The following is a 20,886-nucleotide window of genomic DNA, read 5'->3' on the forward strand; positions in this document are numbered from 1 at the left end:
TAACTAACAAGAGTGACTAATGCGTTATAGTGTATTTATAGAATTTATTCCATTCAGCCATTTATTACATAGATAATCGGTAATCAAATAAGATAGACGTACCAAATAAAGAACAGTAAGTAGAAGTAGTAATTATGACTACTTGAAATTAACCTTATTACACTAATAACTTCAGTTAACAAGGTTGTTTTAAAAGATAATTTTAATTGTATATTTACTTTCAGCTAACAAAAAAAAAAAAGAAAAAAAAAAAAAAGGCTCTTGATACAGCCGTCATGCACAATAAGACTTGGATGTAAGTTAAATAAAAATCATTCAAAAAGCAAATAAAAGTAGATGGCACTATCAAGCAAGAGGACCTGTAGGTATTAATATCATAAGTAGTAATGCTATCAAGGCATTTTATTAAAGCAAGGACGTGCTAGAACTTTTTACCTTTTCAAACCCTTCAGATAGAACAAAAGCACTTTGCTATATTTTTATCAAACAAGTCTCATCCCAAACTAATATCAGAAAAAAAATTATTATCTTTTCGTCAACCACAAGAAAATAGCATTTGCTATGATTATAATAGGAGACATGTTGTTCACCGCAAATAAAAGGAGATTAAATAAAAAAAAAATTCCTTTCCTCGATGATGATAATACGCATGCTACTACCTTACATATACGCTGGTCACCCAAAATTTATACTGGTAGCAATTGTATTTTCATAAGCAAGACACTGTATTCTTCCTGATCACTCTTTCCTTATTTCTAAATAACTTTTATAATTACCAGGAACAAAAAAAAAAGTATATTTTGATGTACAACAATATTGTGAAATCTTACCTCTGGATTTTTACGAAGTTCCCATTTTTTTTAAATGATTGTTAGTATGGAAAGCGTACCGAATTTTTTTCTCATGAGATTATTATAAGACACTTCTTGTGGGAGCTCAGATAGAAATTGTCTGTCCGCTCTGACTAGTGTATTGTTAACATGTATGATGTGATCTAGAAAAAAAAAAAGAAAGAAAGAATAGGATAGTTCTTATACATAACAGGAAAGAAATACATACAGATAATACAAAAGTCCAGTTAAAGACGAGGTAAGCTAAGAATATAGTTTGAAAAGTAGATACTATTCATTGTTATAATGTATTACTTGGGGGAGAAACATGAAGCGGAAGGCAAAAGCAAGGTTTTAGAGCAGAGCAAACTATCCAAGACACAAGTGGAAAAATGAATACGTTCCTAATTAAATATGAGATTTCATAGGATAGAGTTTTCTACGGATAAAGAGAAGTTTAATATAATAAAAGTAGCCGTTGTAATTTTAATTAAGATCTATAGATTTAGCTGGATTTTTTTTCTTTTTTTTTTTAATATTTTTCAGAAACGGTATAAAATATGTTTGACATATATCGGTATTTTTAACGGTTTAAGCTAAACATATGATAAATGCACAGTCTACAATGTTGAAAGCAATTCGATCAGAAATACGTTATCTTTGTAAGATAATATTATACAACATATTTTTAATAACCTGTATAATGAAAGGCACTTGTTCTTGCCCCTTTCTTTCATTGTTTTTGTTGTGGGTTGGGTTATCCCATCTACTGTTGTAAAATATAGCAAGTTTTTTAACTTTATTTTTTAAATTAGAACTTTGTTTAGTGAAACTCTATAACTGCTTAATGAAATCCTTGACATGGCATTCAAAATATATTTTGGAGCCCACAGTATTCTTGCAATATTCTACCATTTTATATCTCGCATCATATCTAGATTAGCGATAAAGAAGAAAAGGAGCAACCAACCTATTATTCAATAAAAATAGACAGAAAAAAAAGTCAATAGTAATGAATCAAGATACTAAATAAAAAAGAAAAACAGCAAGACTATGTGTCATATGCTATTATAAAAGAGGATAGCATAATCACTTAATGCTGCCAGAAAGCTAAATCATATAAGCCCATACATTACTACTATGAAAGCTTTTTTGTCTTATACATATTCACACAACCCTTAATATTAATGAGAATAAAATTCAATAGTAATCAAATTATGACCGTAGTTTTTACTAGATATTAAATTTCTATTATACTGTACTTCAGAAAGTAGCAAATCAACAATCATGCATACTTTACCTTCTGCTTAATTTGAAATTTAAACTTAAACAATACTATTTGACTTTTCAAATAATGATACGTATACTTAGTTGTAATGCTATGAAGTTACACTAAAAATTAAGCCATTTTAATGAAAATTAATTTATATATCTCTTCTATTTACACAACTGTAAAGTTCTCTTGTTATGTACATTTGCTTGTATTCACCTCAAGTATCTTCAATCTTTCTATGAAACATATTTGCTATAATGAGATTTATATAAAGTTTAAAGTTTAAGGAACTTCTGCTTAGATTAGACAAACTAAGTTGAAAGAAAAGCTCTGAAACCCACGTTTATAAAAGAGACGGTAATGGTTTTACAGTTGAATATTTATTAAAAGTTAGAAGAATTAGTTAGAAAGGAAGGGTACCCGAAGAAAATGGTTTTGCTAGATTCCAATTGGATACTGAAATATGTAATATATCCCTTGAACTGAAGCGGGTCAGCGGATTCATTACAAATATACTGAAAAAATAGTTCATAAAGATCTACGTAATTAAAGTTGTGTACAGCAACTTTGCTTCACCTATTTACCCTAGAATACCTTATATTCTGTATAACATTAAAAAAAAATTCTCCCTTTCCTTCTCTTTATTTCTTTACTAAAACAGAATACTGTTTAACCTTTCCATTAATTTTTATCTTCTTTTCTTTAAAATAATAAAAAAAAAAAAAACAAAGCGTTTTCTTATTCCCCAAATAAGTCTTTTTTTTTTTTTAATTCTTATCTTATGTGTCAATTTTGGGCGGATAAACCTTTACTTATTAAACATTTACGAATGGATGAATTTTGTTGAATAAGATGACAATTTACGCTTCCGAATTATTTCTTTTCTGCTGAATTGTAATGTAATTTTCCCAGAATTTTTAAACAAAACCTAAAATGAAAGACTTACAAAAAATTCTGAAATTTAACTTTGTGTTGTCAAATGCATTCTTATAAAAATGATGAATTCATCGTTTTATTCAATTGAAAAACTTGCTCATACAGTATTTTAATAATATTAACTTCATTATACAAGAATGATTTTATATGTATGATTTCCTAAATATAAAAAACGATTCATTTATAAGTGTATACGCGTAATGTACGAAGTCAACCGAACATATAAAAAATACCTTTTTAGAAAAATTCAGAAATTGATAGTATAGAAATGAAAAAACTGGTAAATAATGGTAAATTTTACCAATGTTTCACTATTCTTTGTTTACTGACAAACAAATCACTTTAAGCATCAGTTTTTTTTTTTTTTTTTTTTTTTTTTTTTTTTTTTTTTTTTTTTTTTTAAGTAATACTTTAAGCTATAATGTATATACGCATTTTATTCGGATTTTTTTTTTTCATAAAAACATAGGATATAAAAGGAGAAGAGAAAAGGGTCATTTATTCATTTCTATTTTATTTTTTAACAAATCATCTTATTTATTGTAATGGCAAAAGTATCTTACATATTTGTTGCTATAGCCCTTAGTTTTTCCGCAAGTGTGCTTGGTCTAACTAAGGAAACTTATGGTAAACACTTCTTTTTTCTTTATTATTAAAACTTGTATATTTATTAAAAATCTATTGTACTTATAGAAATTAGCTCTAATGCCGCTGGATATATGATCAATGGCCAAGTTGAAAATACTAACGCTGGTCTTCGTATTCCTTTAACTCTTAATTCCAACCAAAAAAACGCTGCTACTAATCTATATGGTAAAACTATCGATAATCTTATTGTAAATGTGGAGTATGAAACTGAAGAAAGATTACATGTGAAGGTAAAAGAAAAAAATTATTTCTATTTTTGTATATAATGTTTGATATTCATACCATTTTTCCCTTTTCTGTGTAGATTTCAGACGCTCAAAATAAGCAGCCTGTTGTTCCCAATTCACCCTTAGGTTTAATACGTCCAAACATTACCTCTTATGCTTTTGAGAATAGGAATTATGATTTCGAATATACTGCCAAACCTTTTGGTTTCAGGGTGATTCGTAATAGTGATAAGACCATTGTTTTTGATACTACAAACATGCCTCTCGTCTTTGAAGATCAATATCTTGAATTATCCACCTCCATTCCTAAAGATGCTAACATTTATGGTTTCGGTGAAGTCACTGCTCCATTCAAGCGTACTTCTGTAAGTGATGTTATATATATTTTATATACTTATAAAACTAAATTTTCTCTTTTTTTTTTTAAGAATGTTACTACTATCTGGGCTCGTGATAAACCTGACCCGTAAGTTTTCTTTTTTTTTTTGGTACTGTATATTAAGAACACGCCTAATATATTTTTCTTCCTATAGATTCTACGGCAATATTTATGGTTCCCATCCTTATTATAGTGAAGTTCGTGATGGTAAATCTCATGGCGTGTTCTTACTTTCTAGTCATGGTATGGATGTTATTACCGTCGATGGTAGAATTACATATAAGGTCATTGGTGGTATCCTTGACTTTTATTTCTTTGTTCCTAAATCTGGTACTGCTGGTGATCTCAGCATAGCATATACCGATTTGATTGGCAAACCTATGATGCCTGGTAAATTAAGTTCTATCTATATTTGTATTCCTATCTAATTTTTTTTATATCTTTTAGCACATTGGATGCTTGGTTGGCATCACTGCCGTTATGGTTATCACGACATTGATGCTGTTGAAACAGTAGTTAAGAAATATAAGGAAGCTAACATTCCTCGTAAGTTCCTTTTCACTACTATATACATAAAAATTATTAACTTTTTTTTTGTTCTATTTGTATAGTTCAAACCGCTTGGATTGATATTGATTATATGGATCAATATAAGGATTTCACTAGTGACCCAGTAAACTTTCCTATTAACCGAATGGTTGACTTTGGTAAAACACTTCATGAGGACGGACAAAGCTATGTAGTTATGGTTGATCCCGCCATTAGTGCTAATTCAACCTATGAGCCTTACACACGAGGTGTTGACATGAGTGTATTTATCAAGAATCCTGATGGAACTGACTATATTGGTGCTGTCTGGCCAGGCTATACTGTTTTCCCTGATTGGTGGCATCCCAATGCTACTGCCTACTGGGAGAAGGAGATTATTGATTGGGTCAATCTTCTTGGCGTGGACGGTTTATGGATTGATATGAATGAGCCCTCTAGTTTCTGTCTTGGCTCTTGTGGTTCAGGCAAAATTAATGCTGGTCTTCAATCTCAAAAGGTGCTAGATAAAGAACATGCTGCTCAAGAAGCTGCATTAAATGCTATGGGTAACCCTAAGGGAGAAACACGTAATCTATTATATCCCAAGTATGCTATTAATAATGGTGCTGGAAACTTATCTGAACATACTGTCGCTACAACCGCTGTCCATTATGGTAATGTACCTCACTATGATATCCATAATCTTTATGGTTATGCCGAAAGTTATCACACTCGCAATGTAAGTATACATAAGAATATTTTTTTTTTTTTAAAAAAAATATTAATTAAAAATAATTTTTTTTCCTTTTAAAAAATAGGCTCTTATTAAGCATAATGATAGTATTAGACCATTTATCTTGACCAGATCTTCCTTTGCTGGTTCTGGTAAATATGCTGGTCATTGGACAGGTAAAAAAATCTTTTGATTAACTCATTATTTACATAAAAAAACTAATGAACTTATTTTTTTTTCCTATACAAATAGGTGATAATCACTCTTTATGGTCTTATCTTAAGACTTCCATTGCTAATGTTTTGAATATGCAAATGTTTGGTATCACCTATTCTGGCTCTGATGTTTGTGGTTTCCTTGAAAACACCACTGAACAACTTTGTACACGTTGGATGGAACTTGGTTCTTTCTATCCATTTGCTCGTAACCACAACAACAAAGGACAAATTGATCAAGAACCTTATCTTTGGAAGAGCACAGCTGAAGCCAGTCGTATTGCCCTTAATATCCGTTACACTTTACTTCCTTATTACTACACTCTCTTTGAAGAATCTAATCGTTTGGGTACTGGTGTCTGGAGACCACTCTTCTTTGAATATCCTAACTATGAGGAACTTTCTTCCAACGATGTCCAAGTCCTTCTTGGTTCAGATATTTTAATTTCACCTGTTCTTTATGAAAACGCAACAACCGTTGATGCTCAATTCCCTATCGGTATCTGGTATGACTGGTACACTCATGAAGTTACAGTTAACAACGACGCTGTTACAAAAGTTACATTAGATGCACCCTTGGCACATATTCCTCTTCATATTCGTGGTGGTAGTATTATACCCGCTAAGACACCCAAATACACTGTTGGTGAGACATATGCTACTGACTATAACTTGATTATTGCTCTTGACAATACTGGCTCAGCTTCAGGTAGACTTTATATCGATGATGGTGAATCTCTTAATGTTGCCTCTTATTCTGATATTAACTTTGTCTATGAAAACGGTCAACTCCAAGCATCAGGTAAATTTGGTTACTCAAAACCTGAAAAGCTCAGTTCAGTTACTATCATTGGTGAAAAGGCTAGTCAATTAAAGACTGCTACAGTTGGTAATACCCGTGCCAAGAAGACATATAAATCTAAACATACTGGAAATTCTGTCGTCTTTGAAGGTTTCTCTATTGACTTGACTCAAACTTTCACTATCAAATTTAATTAAAAAGAAAAAAAAACGCATAGCATTTAGTTGTATAAAAATATCTGTAATTTAGCATAATTATTAAATATGATGTAAAAAATAAAATAAAATAATTTTTTGGCTTTATTTTATAAAATATAATAATGATAATAACAAAATGGCTTATAAATATAATGATGAGGAGAAAAAAAAAAAAAAAGGAAATTGAATCTGATGTTATTCGTGTATAAATATAGTTAATTATCTTTTGTTTTTTTATAGTATGTATATTTTGAAATGTTAACTTCAAAAACGTCTAAGCATTGACCGAGGATCTAAACCACTAAATAAATCGACTGCAATCATATTAGTTGTATTAGACTTTATATTTTCAACAACGGGGTTAACGATTTGTTTTGGTTCGAAGAAGTCATCATCGTCAACTGAAGATGAAGAGCAGAATTCTTTTTAGAAAAAAAAAATAAAATAAAAAGAAGTTAGATCATTTTTTTTTTTAAAAAAAAAAGAAAAGAAATAAACATGGTGATTTACCTTGCCATTGATCATCGTTATCATCATCATCATCATCCTCAGAAAAAGGGCATTGTTTTTCATTTTCCTTCATATTTATACACTGTGTATAAGTAGAAGTATAAATACCTCTTAGAGCTGCGTAGGGATCATTTTCTGGAACTTGCTTCTCTTTCATCTTTTCTAGTTGTGAAAAAAAGTTTGATTCAATCTTAGATGCAACGGAATTTTCCTTGTTATCAGTTGAAGAAGATGGAGTTAAAGACTTTTGTTCTAAGGTAGTAGTGGGTGATAACATTCCGCCACCATAAGTCGCTTTTTGTATTGTCTTTTCTAATTTAAGACCTGCAAGCTCTGAGATAATACTATTAAATGTATTTGCTGTATCTGATTTAGTAGCTTTGAAGGTATTTGGTGTAACTACACATGAGGCTGAAGCAGGCTTATTACCTAAAATGGGTGTTGAGCCTTTTTTTTTTAAAAAAAACAAAAAAAAAAAACGAATGAGTCAAATTGCGTCTATTAAAAAAAAAAAGATACTCACAAGATACAGAAACATTAAGATCGGGATTAACTAATGTGGGAGGCTATTAGAAGAAGATCTGTTATTCAGTTAAATGTACATACAATATGTATATAATACTTATTTTTTTAAAAAAAAAATTACATTTATAAACTGATCTGATAAATATTGTCGCTGTGTCAAATGCCTATTAGCTTGTGCCACATCTATTTGTAATTCTGGACAGACCCTTTTAACAAACGCTTTTTCTGTGTTATATAAGGATTGCTGAACATTATTTTGAGAGATACTTGCATTCTTTAAGCATTTTACTTCAGGGCTCTTGCAACTAACTATTATTTCTTCTTCGCATAAGATTTTATTAGACGCAATGTCAATTGGAAGACAATTTGAGCTGTCTATATTTGAATAAGTACTGTCAACAAAGGATGAAAGTCCCTTTCCATACAGATTTTGAGTATTGTGATGATAACTATAAGTAGATGAAGCACTTGTATAGTAAGAAGATGCAGAACTAGAGGAGTGAATACTATCGATTGATGTTCTACCCACATCAAACATAGTAGGGGTGGTGGTGGTAATAGCAGTGGAGCTTGTAGGTGAAACAGGAGGAAGAGGGAAGTTATTATGATTATAAGAAACAGGATATGTTATATTTGAACTTGTTTGAGTAGTGGTAGGGTGACCTACATCTATGCTTTCCTCATTATTGTCATCATGCATGATATTCATTTCACTATCAGCAATTAATGGAATACGAGCAAAACCAGTTGTACCAATTTTTCCTTTTGATTTTGTGATAATAGGAAGACCGTCTTCGGTAAATGATTTTGAAATAATAGCACGAACTTCTTCTTTATGCTTCTGAAGTAACGCATGATCAAGCCATTTGTTTTCATAATATTTTTGTCTCATAAAAGCCCGAATATCATTGTCAGATTCAGGTTCAGGTGAATCATGTGTGCTATAGTTGCTAAGCCAAATTTTGAGAGCAATACCATTACCACCATATTTAAGAGCTAAAACTTCTGCACCAGAAAATTTGCTGGCAGAAATAGCTTTTACACGATGACCCACTTCCCGACTATTTTTTAAATACATATTTATTTGTTCCTTTTTTTTTTTTTATTTTTGAGCAAAAATGCTCGATTAAAAATGAGAAATGCTTACATTAATCCAGAACATCTAGAACAAACAAATGTTTGTATTGTCATATTGACGAATGTTGGACTCTAAGATGAAAGAAAAAAAACATTTTTAAACAAACAATAGATATTAAAGTAAAAAGTTTATAGATAAAAACCTTTGTAGGGCAATCAAAACATTTCTTGTTCTCTTTTAAACGGAGCAAGTCCCTAACTTTTCTATAAAATATCAGAAAATAAACAATCAACATTTACTATTAGTTCAAGCAAAAAAGAAATATGTTGAATTTACTTTTGGTTAACTTCTTCTTGTTTTTTTGCTAAAAATAATGACATAGTAAAGTGAAAGTGTTTATTTTGTAAGTTAAAAAAAAAAGAAGAAAAAATGATTCAAGAAAAAAATATGAATTAAATATGCATTGGGCTGAGCTATTTATTTATTTATTTTTCAATAATAATAATACTTCAAGCCACACTATGTTACTTTATTTGGATACTACACAATAGCAATGAGGCTAAAATATTGAATTTTCCTTTCATTTATATTTTAAAGAAAGAATATTATATATATACTTGATTCTTCTAGTAAAGAAATATATAAAAATTAGCATCATCAAACTATAATATATTCAATGATACTGAAGGCTTAGTTCATGTCATAATACAACATTAGATTGCTTCTATTCTAGGCTTATATCGATTGTAATACAAAAATAAAAATATAGTATAACAATGGGAGATAAAGAGGAGCTATCTATATTTAAATTTTCCTTCTTGCTAAGAAAAAACACATTATTATGTATTATTTACTTCAAAATTAATAAATAATATAGATTTCATATCCATGAACCTCCAGTTTCTAAAATCTTAGTTCATATAGCTTTTCCACTAAAGTCTATTAATAACCACATGATTTATAGAAATTGAAAATATACAAAAGATCATTTATATGAGAATCATCTCGCAATCTACTATCATCGTTTGTGCTTCACGTAAAATACTTTTTTTTTCTTTTTATCCAGGACATATCTTGCTAAAATCTTCTCAGTATCATCTGTATTGTTGTACTACTTTAAATTTTATGACAAAAGCTATCAAATCTTCCTTTAGTAATATGATTGATTGACTAACAGCTAGAAAACGGAGGTTTAGAAAGTCTTAATGAAGCTTAATAAAATTAATAATTTGTTTTTCTTATTATAGACAATGTTTTCAGAAAGATGAAGTGTATAATTATGTTACCGAGCAACTTATTCAAGTTATTGATGAGCTTATACAAACAAAGAGCAAACTTGAATAGGAAAACCATTACCAGACTGCTCCCAAATTAATTGTTAGTCACACCGTAGATTTTGCTCTTGATTTTATATAATAAGCCTCAATGCTATAGCACAAATTTCATAGTGAATAAAAAAGAATGGCATAAAATTTCTATTATCTTATTTGAGCAGCTTCTTTATATCACTATCATGACAAAAAAAAATACTTCCAAATCCGAATAAATTATCCTAAACTGCAAGTGTACAGGATTACCGAACATCGTTAACTACTTAATACCTTCATTGTAAATTATGGCCAGCCAAAGCTTGTATACTAGTTAGGCAGATATAAATACATCTTCAAAAACTCAATATTATTCATGTTTATATCTTAAACATTCATTATTCTATTCGAAATATTGCCACTTTATTAATACACAAAAATAACCAATTACAAGAGCAACTATCTAAATACCAAAATATTATATTGAACAAAATTTGATTCTAATGACCTATAAAACCTTCAGTATAAATATGTATATAATTGAATTTTTTTTTTTTTTTTTTTTTTTTTTTTTTTTTTTTTTTTTTTTTTTTTTTTTGCTTAAGGCTTAAAATAGATATATGCATTATTTCATTTTACATAAGATTACATTTTCAAAACAGATAGAGGGAAATGTTTATAATAGTATATAAAAAGAAAAATTATGTAACATACATTAATTGTGCACCTGAAGAGATGGATAAATCTACATACACACCTTCAGTAGAATGAATATTTGTAAAATAATAAATTTAAATTATATAGTTTAGTAATTATTTTTTATATAAATAAAATACATCAAATTATGGTTAATATAAATAATATTGTGTTAGTACATAGAATAAAAGTTATTATAATAAAAAAAAGTTAAAGAGTCAAATAACTAGCGCCAGCAATCAATGCAATAGCAAAGGTACTAAACTGCAATTTGTTCGCAGCACTGGTACTATTATTATTAGAAACCTTTACATCTGAGGATATAGTAGGTTTTATATCAGAAGAATTGGAAGGGGATGAGTTAGTAGTACTCGATGATGCAATGGTTGTATTCGTGGTATTTGGAGAATCTGTACAAGTATCGTTCTTATGTTGTGCATACCAAGCACAAGCACCAGCAAATTCATCAGCAAACAGTGCAGGATTATCAGGGCAGCGGGACATGCATATACCGGCTTCAGACATAAAGGCTAAGTATTCAGCAGTACCTTTTGTACACATAAGATTTAGAGAATCAATAAATAATGGAGAAGTATGATCCATAGTCCAACCAGATAAGTATTTTTGACCAGTTTTCTATCAAAGTTATTTCTTTTTTAGTTTATTCTTATTCTTATTCATTCATTTATTTTATTTTATTTTTTGAAATGTACTGAACTTACAATATTGCAGTTGGTAAAGCATTCGCCAGAAGAAGCAACGTTATATGTAGGATTACAGTTTTGGGCCGAAACAGCAACAGCAGTAGCCAATGCGAGAGTAACTGAGAGACGCATATTTTTTTAATTTGGTTTAAAAAATAAAACAAAAAAAAAAAAAAGCTACCACTTTTATAAGAAACATTTGGAACCAAATTTATTCAAATTGATCTTTTATTTTACAGTATTACCATAATTGAACCTCAGTTTTTCTTTCTTTTTTTTTTTTTTTTTTTTTTTTTTTTTTTTTTTTTTTTTTTTTTTTTTTTTAAAAAAAAAAAAAATTAACTTATTCAAATAAAATCAGAAGTATTTTCTCATATTTAGAATGAAAGATCAATATGAAAACTTCTTTTTCTATTTATTTATGAAGATTATAACTTTAACCCTCAAGTTAAAAAAGCAGGTAGGCAATTATTTATGTGAAAACACAATGTAACAGAGAAATCCGTGTAACGTACAGTTTATCAGATTCTTTGAAATACAGAAAAAAAAATGTTTATACCCTGTTTTATTTCCTTACATATTAAACCTTGTTCGATATTTTCCATTTATGAGAAAATAATATGACTAGTTTATTTGAAGAGATATAAAACAGCATAAAAATATATTTAGAAGATACACATATTGCTGTCATGACTGCTTTAATACATAAACATAGTTCATCGTTAAAGGATGTGGTAAAACTAATCACATAAACATATTGATATTTCCGCGAAGATGACACAAGTTTGTTATCTTAACTAGCGTCGAATATTAATGGAACAACAAGAATTTTCTTAACAACTCGAAGTACTTTTTTTTTATCCAAAATATCGTGTACAGCAAAAAATAATAATCGGAGATATAGTTTATATCATTTACATCTGATAAAAAATCTAATTTGTACTTCCATAGAACAAACTAACATTCTTTTGCGTTGCTGTGTATTTTTTTTTTCTTTTTCAATATTTTTTTTTCTTCTATGTATGCCTTTCAAGTAATTTAAACTTAACTATTATTTTATATATAAAAAAAAATTAAATATACTTATATATAATTTGATTGACGGTGTATTTTTTTCATTTATTTGAACTTTTTTACTTTGTGAGTGAAGTAATACTGCTATTATTTATCTATTTATTTTAGGAGAAAATGGAATCAAAACCAGCTTACAATTTGGATGAAAAAATAGAAATAAATAGAGCAAATGGATCAATTATTCTTGATACTTATTCTTCTTCTATACATCAATGCGAGGAAAAACCTCGAAAATTCTTATGGTGGATACCTTTACAGAATCATGTCCATCCATTACAGTTTTTTGCTTTTATTTTTGCAGTCTTTACATCTCTTGCATTAATTGTGTATATTGCTGGTACTCAAAGTCAAATCATTATGGGTGTTTTATCTATCTATTCAAATCCAGGTGATATTACAGGTTCTCTTTCTTTGTATTCTGAAATTATCTCTGTCTTTGCTGTCGTTATTTGGTCAATGGCTGCAGATCAAGTTGGTAGACGAGGTGTTATGTCTGCTTCTATTTTTATTATGGGGACTGCTATTATAAGTTATCCTCATGTAAAAAATGTTTATCCTGATATGTTGTTGATAAGATTGCTCTTCAGTATTGGATCATCTGGTGCCACAGCTATGATGGTTGCAATGATGCTAGAAATCGCACATGGCAAAGGTGGTTTAGTGTCTGGATGTATTGGTATTGCTTCAGGTCTTGGTGCAACATTTGCTTCTCTTTGTCTATTTCTTGTCCCTGCTTATCTTACTATAAGATATAAAGGTCAAAATAGGGGTTTAATCTATGCCCATAGTGCTATAGGTGGTACAGCAATGGCCCTTAGTATAATCCTTTTCTTTTGTATGCCTAAAGATGCTCGCAAACGACCTTCTGTAAATCATATAAAAGGATTTTTTACCAAATTATATCGTGGTATCAAAGCTGCTAAGGATTCACGTATTGCTTTAGGTTATGCATCTAGTTTCTTTGCTCGTGCTGATGAAATTATCATCACAAACTTCATAGGCCTTTGGATAACACAGTATTACATTGAAAAGGGAAGTTGCGAGGTTGGTAAAACTTGTCTTTATTCATTAGCTTCATCGGCTAGTCTGTCAGGCTATGCTCAGTTAATCGCATTAGCTTCTACCGTATTTTTTACACTGGCTTCTGAATACCTTCCAAAGGAATGGGCTGTTTTAATTGCTGGTGTTATTGGTGCTTGTGGCAATTTTCCATTCTCATTTTCCATAGATCCTACTACTAAACTATCCCTTGTCTTTGTTATCTTGATTGCTATTGGTCAATATGGTATGATCATTTCTGGAATGGCCATGGTGGCTGGTGACTATTGTGATCCAAATGATCATGCCGCTGTTTCTGCTACATATTCTTTTATTGGTGCTATTGGCATTATTATTCTATCGAAACTTGGAGGACTCCTTTTTGATAAATGGATGAAAGGTGCTCCCTTTTTGCTTTTAGGTGTTGGCCACTGCATTATAAGTCTGATGTCTCTATTTGTCTATATCCATCATGCTATTATTAAATTTAGAGAGAAAAGAAAAAATATGAATGAATGCATGTCTTAAATTGTGTATTTTAAACAAAATCTATCTTATACCCAATATAGATTATGTCACCTAATTGTTACATTATTTACTTTCTCTTTTAATTCTAGTTATCATACACTAATATAAACATCTAATACTTACTTTTTTTTTAATGATATGCATTATTCATGTAATATGTAAAAATTTTCCTTCAGTAGCTTGTATTTACTATTATTAATTTACTTCCCGCTGCCCCTCCTTTTTTTTTTTAATATCAATATATAAAGCTTATTAAAGAAAAATAGTTTATTGATCTACAAGCAATGAGTTATGCTGATTATTATTTAACAACGTAAAGATGATGTATTTTAACAAATTCACTATTTTAATAATAATTTTGAGCTATTTTGTCCTTTTCAAAGGAAAAAAGATAATTATACATTTACTCTCTAGAAATTTACAAAATGATAATTAAAACAATAAAAACCTTTAATCTATTAATGTGCATATCAAAACCATAAATATAATAATGTTTTTTTTTAAAAGTAAAACAGATCAAAGATAATGATGAAGTCCCCTTTTTTAGTTTCTTCAATAAAAAAAATAAAAAACTCTCTAGATTGTAGCTTCCTTCTCCTTTAATATCCTATTATCGCTTTTTTTCACAGTGATATGTGTGCTTCCATCATAGCCATGTTTAGCGGCCAGTTTGTACCATTTAGAAGCTCTCTCTAAACTACATTGAATGCCTATGCCATTTTCATAGAAAATTCCTAATATATATTGCGCCTCTGCATAGCCCTGAAGGGAAGCCTGTAAATACCAATCAAAGGCATGATAACTATCTTTTTTGACACCAATACCATTTTGATAGAAATAACCCAGTCTAGTTGCAGCATATGGACAGCCTAGTTTAGCTGATAGTGTATACCACTTTAATGCTTTATCTATATCGGCTTGTACAGCAATTCCTTTTTCATAGAATCGACCAACAGCGAATTGAGCAAGTCTGTTGCCAGAATGACCAGATCTCTTGAACCAGTTGATAGCTTCATTTAAATCCTTAATAACACCATTCCCACTCTCGTAACAGTGCCCAAGATTTAACATGGCAACCAAGTCATTTTGTTCAGCAGCCTTAAAGAACCATGTGATCGCCTTCTTTAATTCCCTTTTGGTCCCCACTCCATCATGATAACAGTATGCGACCATACATTGAGCCTGAGGATTCAGTTGCTTTGCAGAAGCCTTGTACCAGTGAAAGGCCAAAGATTCATCATGTGCAACGCATATTCCATCCATATAACAACTCGCCAGAACATATTGAGCGGCAGGATGATTATGAACAGCAGCACCATAAAAGATCCATTGAATAGCATCGTATTTATTCTTTAACTGATTCTTCCAGAAGAGCGATTCTAAAAGACTCATTTTGATATTAGGAGCACCATACTCGTTCAGGAATCTTAAGCGAAGCATACTAAAGCTATCGTTTTGTCCTGCTCCATCACGATAGTATCTTTCTGCTTGTTTATAATTTTTTTTAACACCCAAACCAAATTCATAACAGAAGCCAATTGCGCCTTTTGCTTTCATATCTCCCAACTTATCTGCTTGTAGAAAATGAGATACAGCAAACTCAGGTGCTGTTCTACCAAAGAGGTACTCTGTTCCCTTTTCAAATAGATTCTTTGCTGATGCATTAAATTCAAACTCTGAATTAAAGCTCGATACAGTGGATTTAGTTTGGTATTCTTTTCTCTTTTTATACTGTTTTATTTTTAATACTAAATTCCTTGATTTAATAGCTAATGTTGAAAATGGGTTCAGTAATAGCATTTGTGAAGAAAAAAAAATTATATATTAAATAAAAATAAGGGTTTTATTTTTATTTTTATTTTTTTTTTGTGAATGTTGAATGTTTTTATTTATGATATTTAGCTCTCATTGTATCCATTAATTTGCTTAACAATGAGCTCTTTAAAGTAAAACTATTACATTATTCTGAAAATAAAAAAAATATGACTTTGATATTTTGTAATTGCTTGATTACATTATGCCCTTTATACAATATTACCCACTCAGTACAAAAATGGCTAATTGTTATAAGAAAAGTAATAAAATGAATAAATAAAGATCACTTTAATGTATGAATGTATGTAATTTTTTTTTTTTTTTTTTTTTTTTTTTTTTTTTTTTTTTTTTTTTTTTTTTTTTTTGTCCGTGGACTTCAAGTTCAGATTTGTGTATTTAACAGAATAAATAAAAAAATAGATCACGATAGTTTGTCAATAAATAAAGCATATAGAATATTTTGTTTTATACGGTATCCTCGTTAATGCTTAAAGCATCCATTATTTTTTCAAGCATACGATTTCCTCCCAATATCTTAATTTCATTTCTGGCCTCTTTCTCTAATACTTGTAAGAATTGACGACAATAACTAAAAGTATTTGTTCTTTCTAGTATATGTAAGGCATGTTGCTTAAGTTCGACTGAATTACTACGTTGCTTCAAGATATTTAAAAGTTGACGATTTGTTGGATCTGCACGAATTGAATGAATGATTGGAAACGAGAATTTCCCTTCCGTCAAGTCTTCACAAAAGCCTTTGTTATCAGAATACTATTATTAAGATCAATTAAGTAAACTTCATATTGGTGGGGAAGAGGGATACAAGTTACATACCTTCTTCGATTGTAAATTCATATAGTCATCACGGACTTGAAAATGAATACCAATTTTACTAACCAATCCTGTACAATCACTAAAACAACTTACATATTAGTATTTGAAAAGGGGATAAAACACTGTATTAATTATTGTCTTACATTTTAGACTGACTTGCTTCCTGCATCAGTTTGACTGCTAATCTCAACAAACCACCCGTTTCTTAAAGAAAAAAAAAGACAAGTGAACACTTTACTCCAAAATAGCTTTTATACCTTACTACTTACTATCATTCACCATTTCAAGAAATTCTTGCTCTGTAGGACAAGTTAATGTATCCCGCCAAAATAACTCCATACCTTAATACATATATGTATTTTTTTTTTAAAGAAAAAGGTTAGAATGTGACAAAATAATTGCTTAATTATTTGTATACCTTGACCACGATGTAAATTTATTAATTCATCTAACGATATTCAAAAAAAAAAAATTAATACACCATATAAATACATATGCTTTATATAGAATATTTACCAGTATAAATAGAAATCATATTTGGATTCTTTAATTTCGTTATTTCATTCAATGCAAGAAAATATACATAGTTGGCACAATTTATAGTTTGAGGAATACCATAAATATGATGAGCAGCAGGTGCACCACGACGAAGTACTGAATCATCTTCAACATCATCAATCCTGCGAAAGAAAAAGAACATAAATATGTAATATTTTTACACTAATTGATGTATTTCTACTTTTCTGATACACTTACAATAAACTGGCACTATGAAGCATTTCAATGACACGAGTTATAACAATCAAATCGTCTTTAGGTACTTGCAACCAGGCATCAAATGCTTCAATCATCTTGGAACGAATGTCTTTACCAGGATTTGAGCAAAGATAATGAAATGGTTCCAAAAGAATCTAGAATAGATTTAGTATAGATTCAGTATAGACATGCTACATAAATATTTATAAACTTACATCTTCTTGTGATTTTTGCGTAGTTTCTGATTGATCCGGTATGTGTTTACCATAAGGTAGGACAGTTTGAATTTGCTTAGAAGAAGTGGATATGAAATTACTCTCTTTAATTGGACTTTGGGAAGATAACATGTTAGATAAAAAAAAATTGACAAAAATAAAAACGGTTCTAAAAGAAACAACACAAGATAAAACAGATTTTTATATGCCAAAAAAAAGGGAGTTTTTTTTTTTATTATTATTATTATTCCATAATATCCAAGTTTATTCGTGCATAAACAGGTTACTTTAACAAATCCTTTTACTAACTAATATTCTTTGTTTGTTGTTGAACAAAATACCGTAAAATAAACTTTATACTACTTTACTCCTTAATTTTATACAAGCTTTTAATAAAAAGGAGTTGTATGAAGCTTATTATTGGCTTTATTTTTATTTTTATTTTCTTCTTCTCCTTGTTCACCTAGATTCTTTATTTACAAAAAGGAAACTTACTACTATTATATGCATCAAAAGTATTCTGAATGTTGAGATATTCAGTATATATAAATAAATACAATTACGTATTGAAGTAAGAGCTTAAGATTCTATAAAGGATATTTGATTATGCCCTTTTCTTTTTTCTATATATAAATGAACTTGTGTAGGTAACGGACATATTATGTTGTATCACTGACTATAAACATCCTATACAGATATAGAAACTTTTGATGTGTATTTACCACCTTTAATATTGACTGATCATTATGGGTTGACTCTTCTGCAATTGATCATATCACAAAAGATTATTTTATTTTATTTTTTCGAAATCCCTGTATATTATGGATGATGGTTACGAAAACCTATAAAATACAACAAGTAGATTTGTAGAATGTTTTAGTATCACTATCCTAGCTACAACAGTAAATGTTTGAATCTATCATATAATATTAAGACATAGATCGTGTAACATTTCTTATACATACGATTTGTAATAATAAAAACTCCATCTTATTGGATAATGACTTGCTTCAAACTACCATATTAGCGCATTTCTTAAAGGAGTCATAACTTATTTTGACTTTGCTGTTAACAATAATGTAGTGGCGCCATTGTATGGGTCATTAATAAAGGCATTCCATAGATAACATATGTCTTGAGTTATGCAATGCCTAGCAAGCTATTATATTGTTGATATCTTTTGTCGAAATGGTATATCTACAATGTAAGATCTAAAATACTAGCTGAAGATAGCTATTCATAATTGAATAGTCCAACCTGATTTTACTGCATCATGTTTATAACATCCTTTCTAAAACTGAAATAAAGGAAAGTTATAGAAGAATAACTCAGATCAATTTTTTATTGACCTATTGTTTTAAAATAAAAAATGCATTAATCGTGCTCTCATATAAATATATATGTATATAATAGATATACTATCATATATTTAAACGCATAAATAAACTAATGTTAGCATGCAGCCAAAGAAGATAAACGTATATATATGTATATATAAGTTCTAGAGAAGAATATACTGATATAATGGAATAGAAACTATATCCTACTTAAAGTAGTAGTTATTTTTAACTCACTACATTCATCTTAAATAAGATTGATGCATATATCATCATTTTATTCATTACAATAGACCAAGGAAGAGTGATATTAAAGCAATAATCTACATTACACACCTCTACTTAATCATTTATGAAATCGATAACAATAAGAAGTATAATAACAATTAATTTCCAGTTAATAACCTCAAAGCATTGTCTCAATTGAAACATAATTTCAGGGGAAGGGAGGGAGAGCTCTAGATTCTGGAAATACAACTTATCGCTAATCACTTGATTTTGTCTATAAGCTCTTTTATTTAATTTTATTTTTACAAAAAAAAAAAAAAAAAATGCAAAAAAAAAAAGGGGACGAGTAAGTGAACTTGGTTTAATGCCTAATTACAATGAATAATACTATCTACAAAGAGACCTATCTGTCTATCTATGTACATATATAAACATTATCAACAATAAAAATACAGTATTTAAACTAGTCTTGGTTTTAGTTTATATTAGTAATATTTTTCACTCTTATTTATGGACTATATTTTATATCAACTATGAATTTCCTTAATATTGTAATTGTTCCAATTATTTCATTTTTATTAATACTTAATCAATGCAAATTTCTAACAGCAGCTTCAGCAAAACCAACAACGACGGCTATGATAGAAAATACGAAAACTATAAGAGTACAGGCTACACTATTACTGGATATAGAAGAACTCGATAGGATCCATAAATCATTGAATGCGCATCGATTTCTCGAAAAAGACTGCAAGGTACCTTCTCCGAGTGACTCATATTCAGAAGAACAAATATGTGAACAAGGTATAATATATATAAGTATAATTTTTTTTTTGTTAATATATTATGATAATGAAACCTATGTCAATTTCTTCATATTTCTTTATATAGAAGATTTAGTAACCAATAACAAGTATTGTCTTTTATTGGGATTTGTTGACACTATCTCAGATACTTTAAAGCCGAAGATTATATATACTCATATTTTACCTTATACTACAGGAGTTGCAGGTAAATATATGTATATCAAGTTTTATTCTTCTATAATTAAAGACTCACTTCACATTCAAATAGAACAAAATTATGATAAAAAAGAATTAAAGAAGTTATTTAAAAATTGTGAGAATAGTCAAGATTACATCAAACCCTTAGAAAAAATGACAGTGAATGAATTAATTGAAGTCTATTACGACTTGCGAGATAATAGGAGTCATACCATCAGTTCCAAAGTTCAAAGTGCTTATACTTACTTACTGAACTACTTGGTGACATCAATACACAGATTGACTGGCTATATTACTTTAAAGTACTTTTCATTTCTATTTTGGAATTCATTTTTCTAGATCATTTATTTTCATACATACATAAAACATATATACATATATTGATATATGTGTATATGTCTTAATAAGCAATTCTTTTGAAATACTTTTCATAAAGACATGTATTTTTTTTCTTTAAAAAAAAGAAAAG

The 20,886-nt window shown here is 29.2% G+C and overlaps 7 protein-coding genes across 7 annotated transcripts; 3 read left to right on the forward strand and 4 right to left on the reverse strand.

The window, feature by feature from the left end:
- The first annotated feature begins 3,440 nt into the window (after nucleotides 1–3,440).
- Nucleotides 3,441–6,878, forward strand: BX663DRAFT_456450 (alpha glucosidase). The gene is made up of 9 exons (XM_051523862.1): nucleotides 3,441–3,666; nucleotides 3,733–3,917; nucleotides 3,992–4,279; nucleotides 4,343–4,380; nucleotides 4,448–4,683; nucleotides 4,741–4,839; nucleotides 4,905–5,560; nucleotides 5,640–5,730; nucleotides 5,807–6,878. The coding sequence occupies exons 1-9, from the start codon at nucleotides 3,585–3,587 to the stop codon at nucleotides 6,766–6,768; spliced, it is 2,637 nt and encodes an 878-aa protein (XP_051381584.1). The 5' UTR covers nucleotides 3,441–3,584; the 3' UTR covers nucleotides 6,769–6,878.
- Nucleotides 6,879–7,982: 1,104 nt separating this feature from the next.
- Nucleotides 7,983–9,451, reverse strand: BX663DRAFT_98863 (uncharacterized protein). Its single transcript, XM_051532372.1, has 5 exons — nucleotides 9,218–9,451; nucleotides 9,084–9,144; nucleotides 8,951–9,012; nucleotides 8,471–8,864; nucleotides 7,983–8,372 (listed from the first exon to the last, which is right to left on the reverse strand). The coding sequence occupies exons 1-5, from the start codon at nucleotides 9,259–9,261 to the stop codon at nucleotides 8,334–8,336; spliced, it is 600 nt and encodes a 199-aa protein (XP_051381585.1). The 5' UTR covers nucleotides 9,262–9,451; the 3' UTR covers nucleotides 7,983–8,333.
- A 1,772-nt stretch (nucleotides 9,452–11,223) lies between these two features.
- On the reverse strand, nucleotides 11,224–11,720 carry BX663DRAFT_418034 (uncharacterized protein; the record flags this gene model as incomplete). Its single annotated transcript, XM_051522367.1, has 2 exons — nucleotides 11,224–11,520; nucleotides 11,607–11,720. Coding segments are annotated over 2 exons (411 nt in total), but the record flags the coding sequence as incomplete, so codon positions are not given.
- Nucleotides 11,721–12,579: 859 nt separating this feature from the next.
- BX663DRAFT_513423 (major facilitator superfamily domain-containing protein) lies at nucleotides 12,580–14,354 on the forward strand. The gene is made up of 2 exons (XM_051528146.1): nucleotides 12,580–12,621; nucleotides 12,739–14,354. Exon 2 carries the CDS (start codon nucleotides 12,777–12,779, stop codon nucleotides 14,226–14,228), a length of 1,452 nt encoding a protein of 483 aa, XP_051381587.1. The 5' UTR covers nucleotides 12,580–12,621; nucleotides 12,739–12,776; the 3' UTR covers nucleotides 14,229–14,354.
- A 450-nt stretch (nucleotides 14,355–14,804) lies between these two features.
- BX663DRAFT_487327 (uncharacterized protein) lies at nucleotides 14,805–16,028 on the reverse strand (the record flags this gene model as incomplete). The annotated part of the gene is made up of 1 exon (XM_051524738.1): nucleotides 14,805–16,028. One exon carries the CDS (start codon nucleotides 16,026–16,028, stop codon nucleotides 14,805–14,807), a length of 1,224 nt encoding a protein of 407 aa, XP_051381588.1.
- A 480-nt stretch (nucleotides 16,029–16,508) lies between these two features.
- BX663DRAFT_487328 (geranylgeranyl pyrophosphate synthase) lies at nucleotides 16,509–17,980 on the reverse strand (the record flags this gene model as incomplete). Its single annotated transcript, XM_051524739.1, has 8 exons — nucleotides 16,509–16,814; nucleotides 16,878–16,956; nucleotides 17,021–17,081; nucleotides 17,147–17,218; nucleotides 17,296–17,325; nucleotides 17,394–17,557; nucleotides 17,634–17,788; nucleotides 17,849–17,980. 8 exons carry the CDS (start codon nucleotides 17,978–17,980, stop codon nucleotides 16,509–16,511), a joined length of 999 nt encoding a protein of 332 aa, XP_051381589.1.
- Nucleotides 17,981–19,946: 1,966 nt separating this feature from the next.
- BX663DRAFT_562087 (uncharacterized protein) lies at nucleotides 19,947–20,855 on the forward strand (the record flags this gene model as incomplete). Its single annotated transcript, XM_051531957.1, has 3 exons — nucleotides 19,947–20,217; nucleotides 20,305–20,424; nucleotides 20,488–20,855. The coding sequence occupies 3 exons, from the start codon at nucleotides 19,947–19,949 to the stop codon at nucleotides 20,754–20,756; spliced, it is 660 nt and encodes a 219-aa protein (XP_051381590.1). The 3' UTR covers nucleotides 20,757–20,855.
- Nucleotides 20,856–20,886: the final 31 nt, after the last annotated feature.

This window comes from Cokeromyces recurvatus (genome assembly GCF_025118155.1).
Source record: "Cokeromyces recurvatus strain NRRL 2243 chromosome Unknown BX663scaffold_17, whole genome shotgun sequence".
Lineage (NCBI taxonomy): Eukaryota > Fungi > Mucoromycota > Mucoromycetes > Mucorales > Mucoraceae > Cokeromyces > Cokeromyces recurvatus.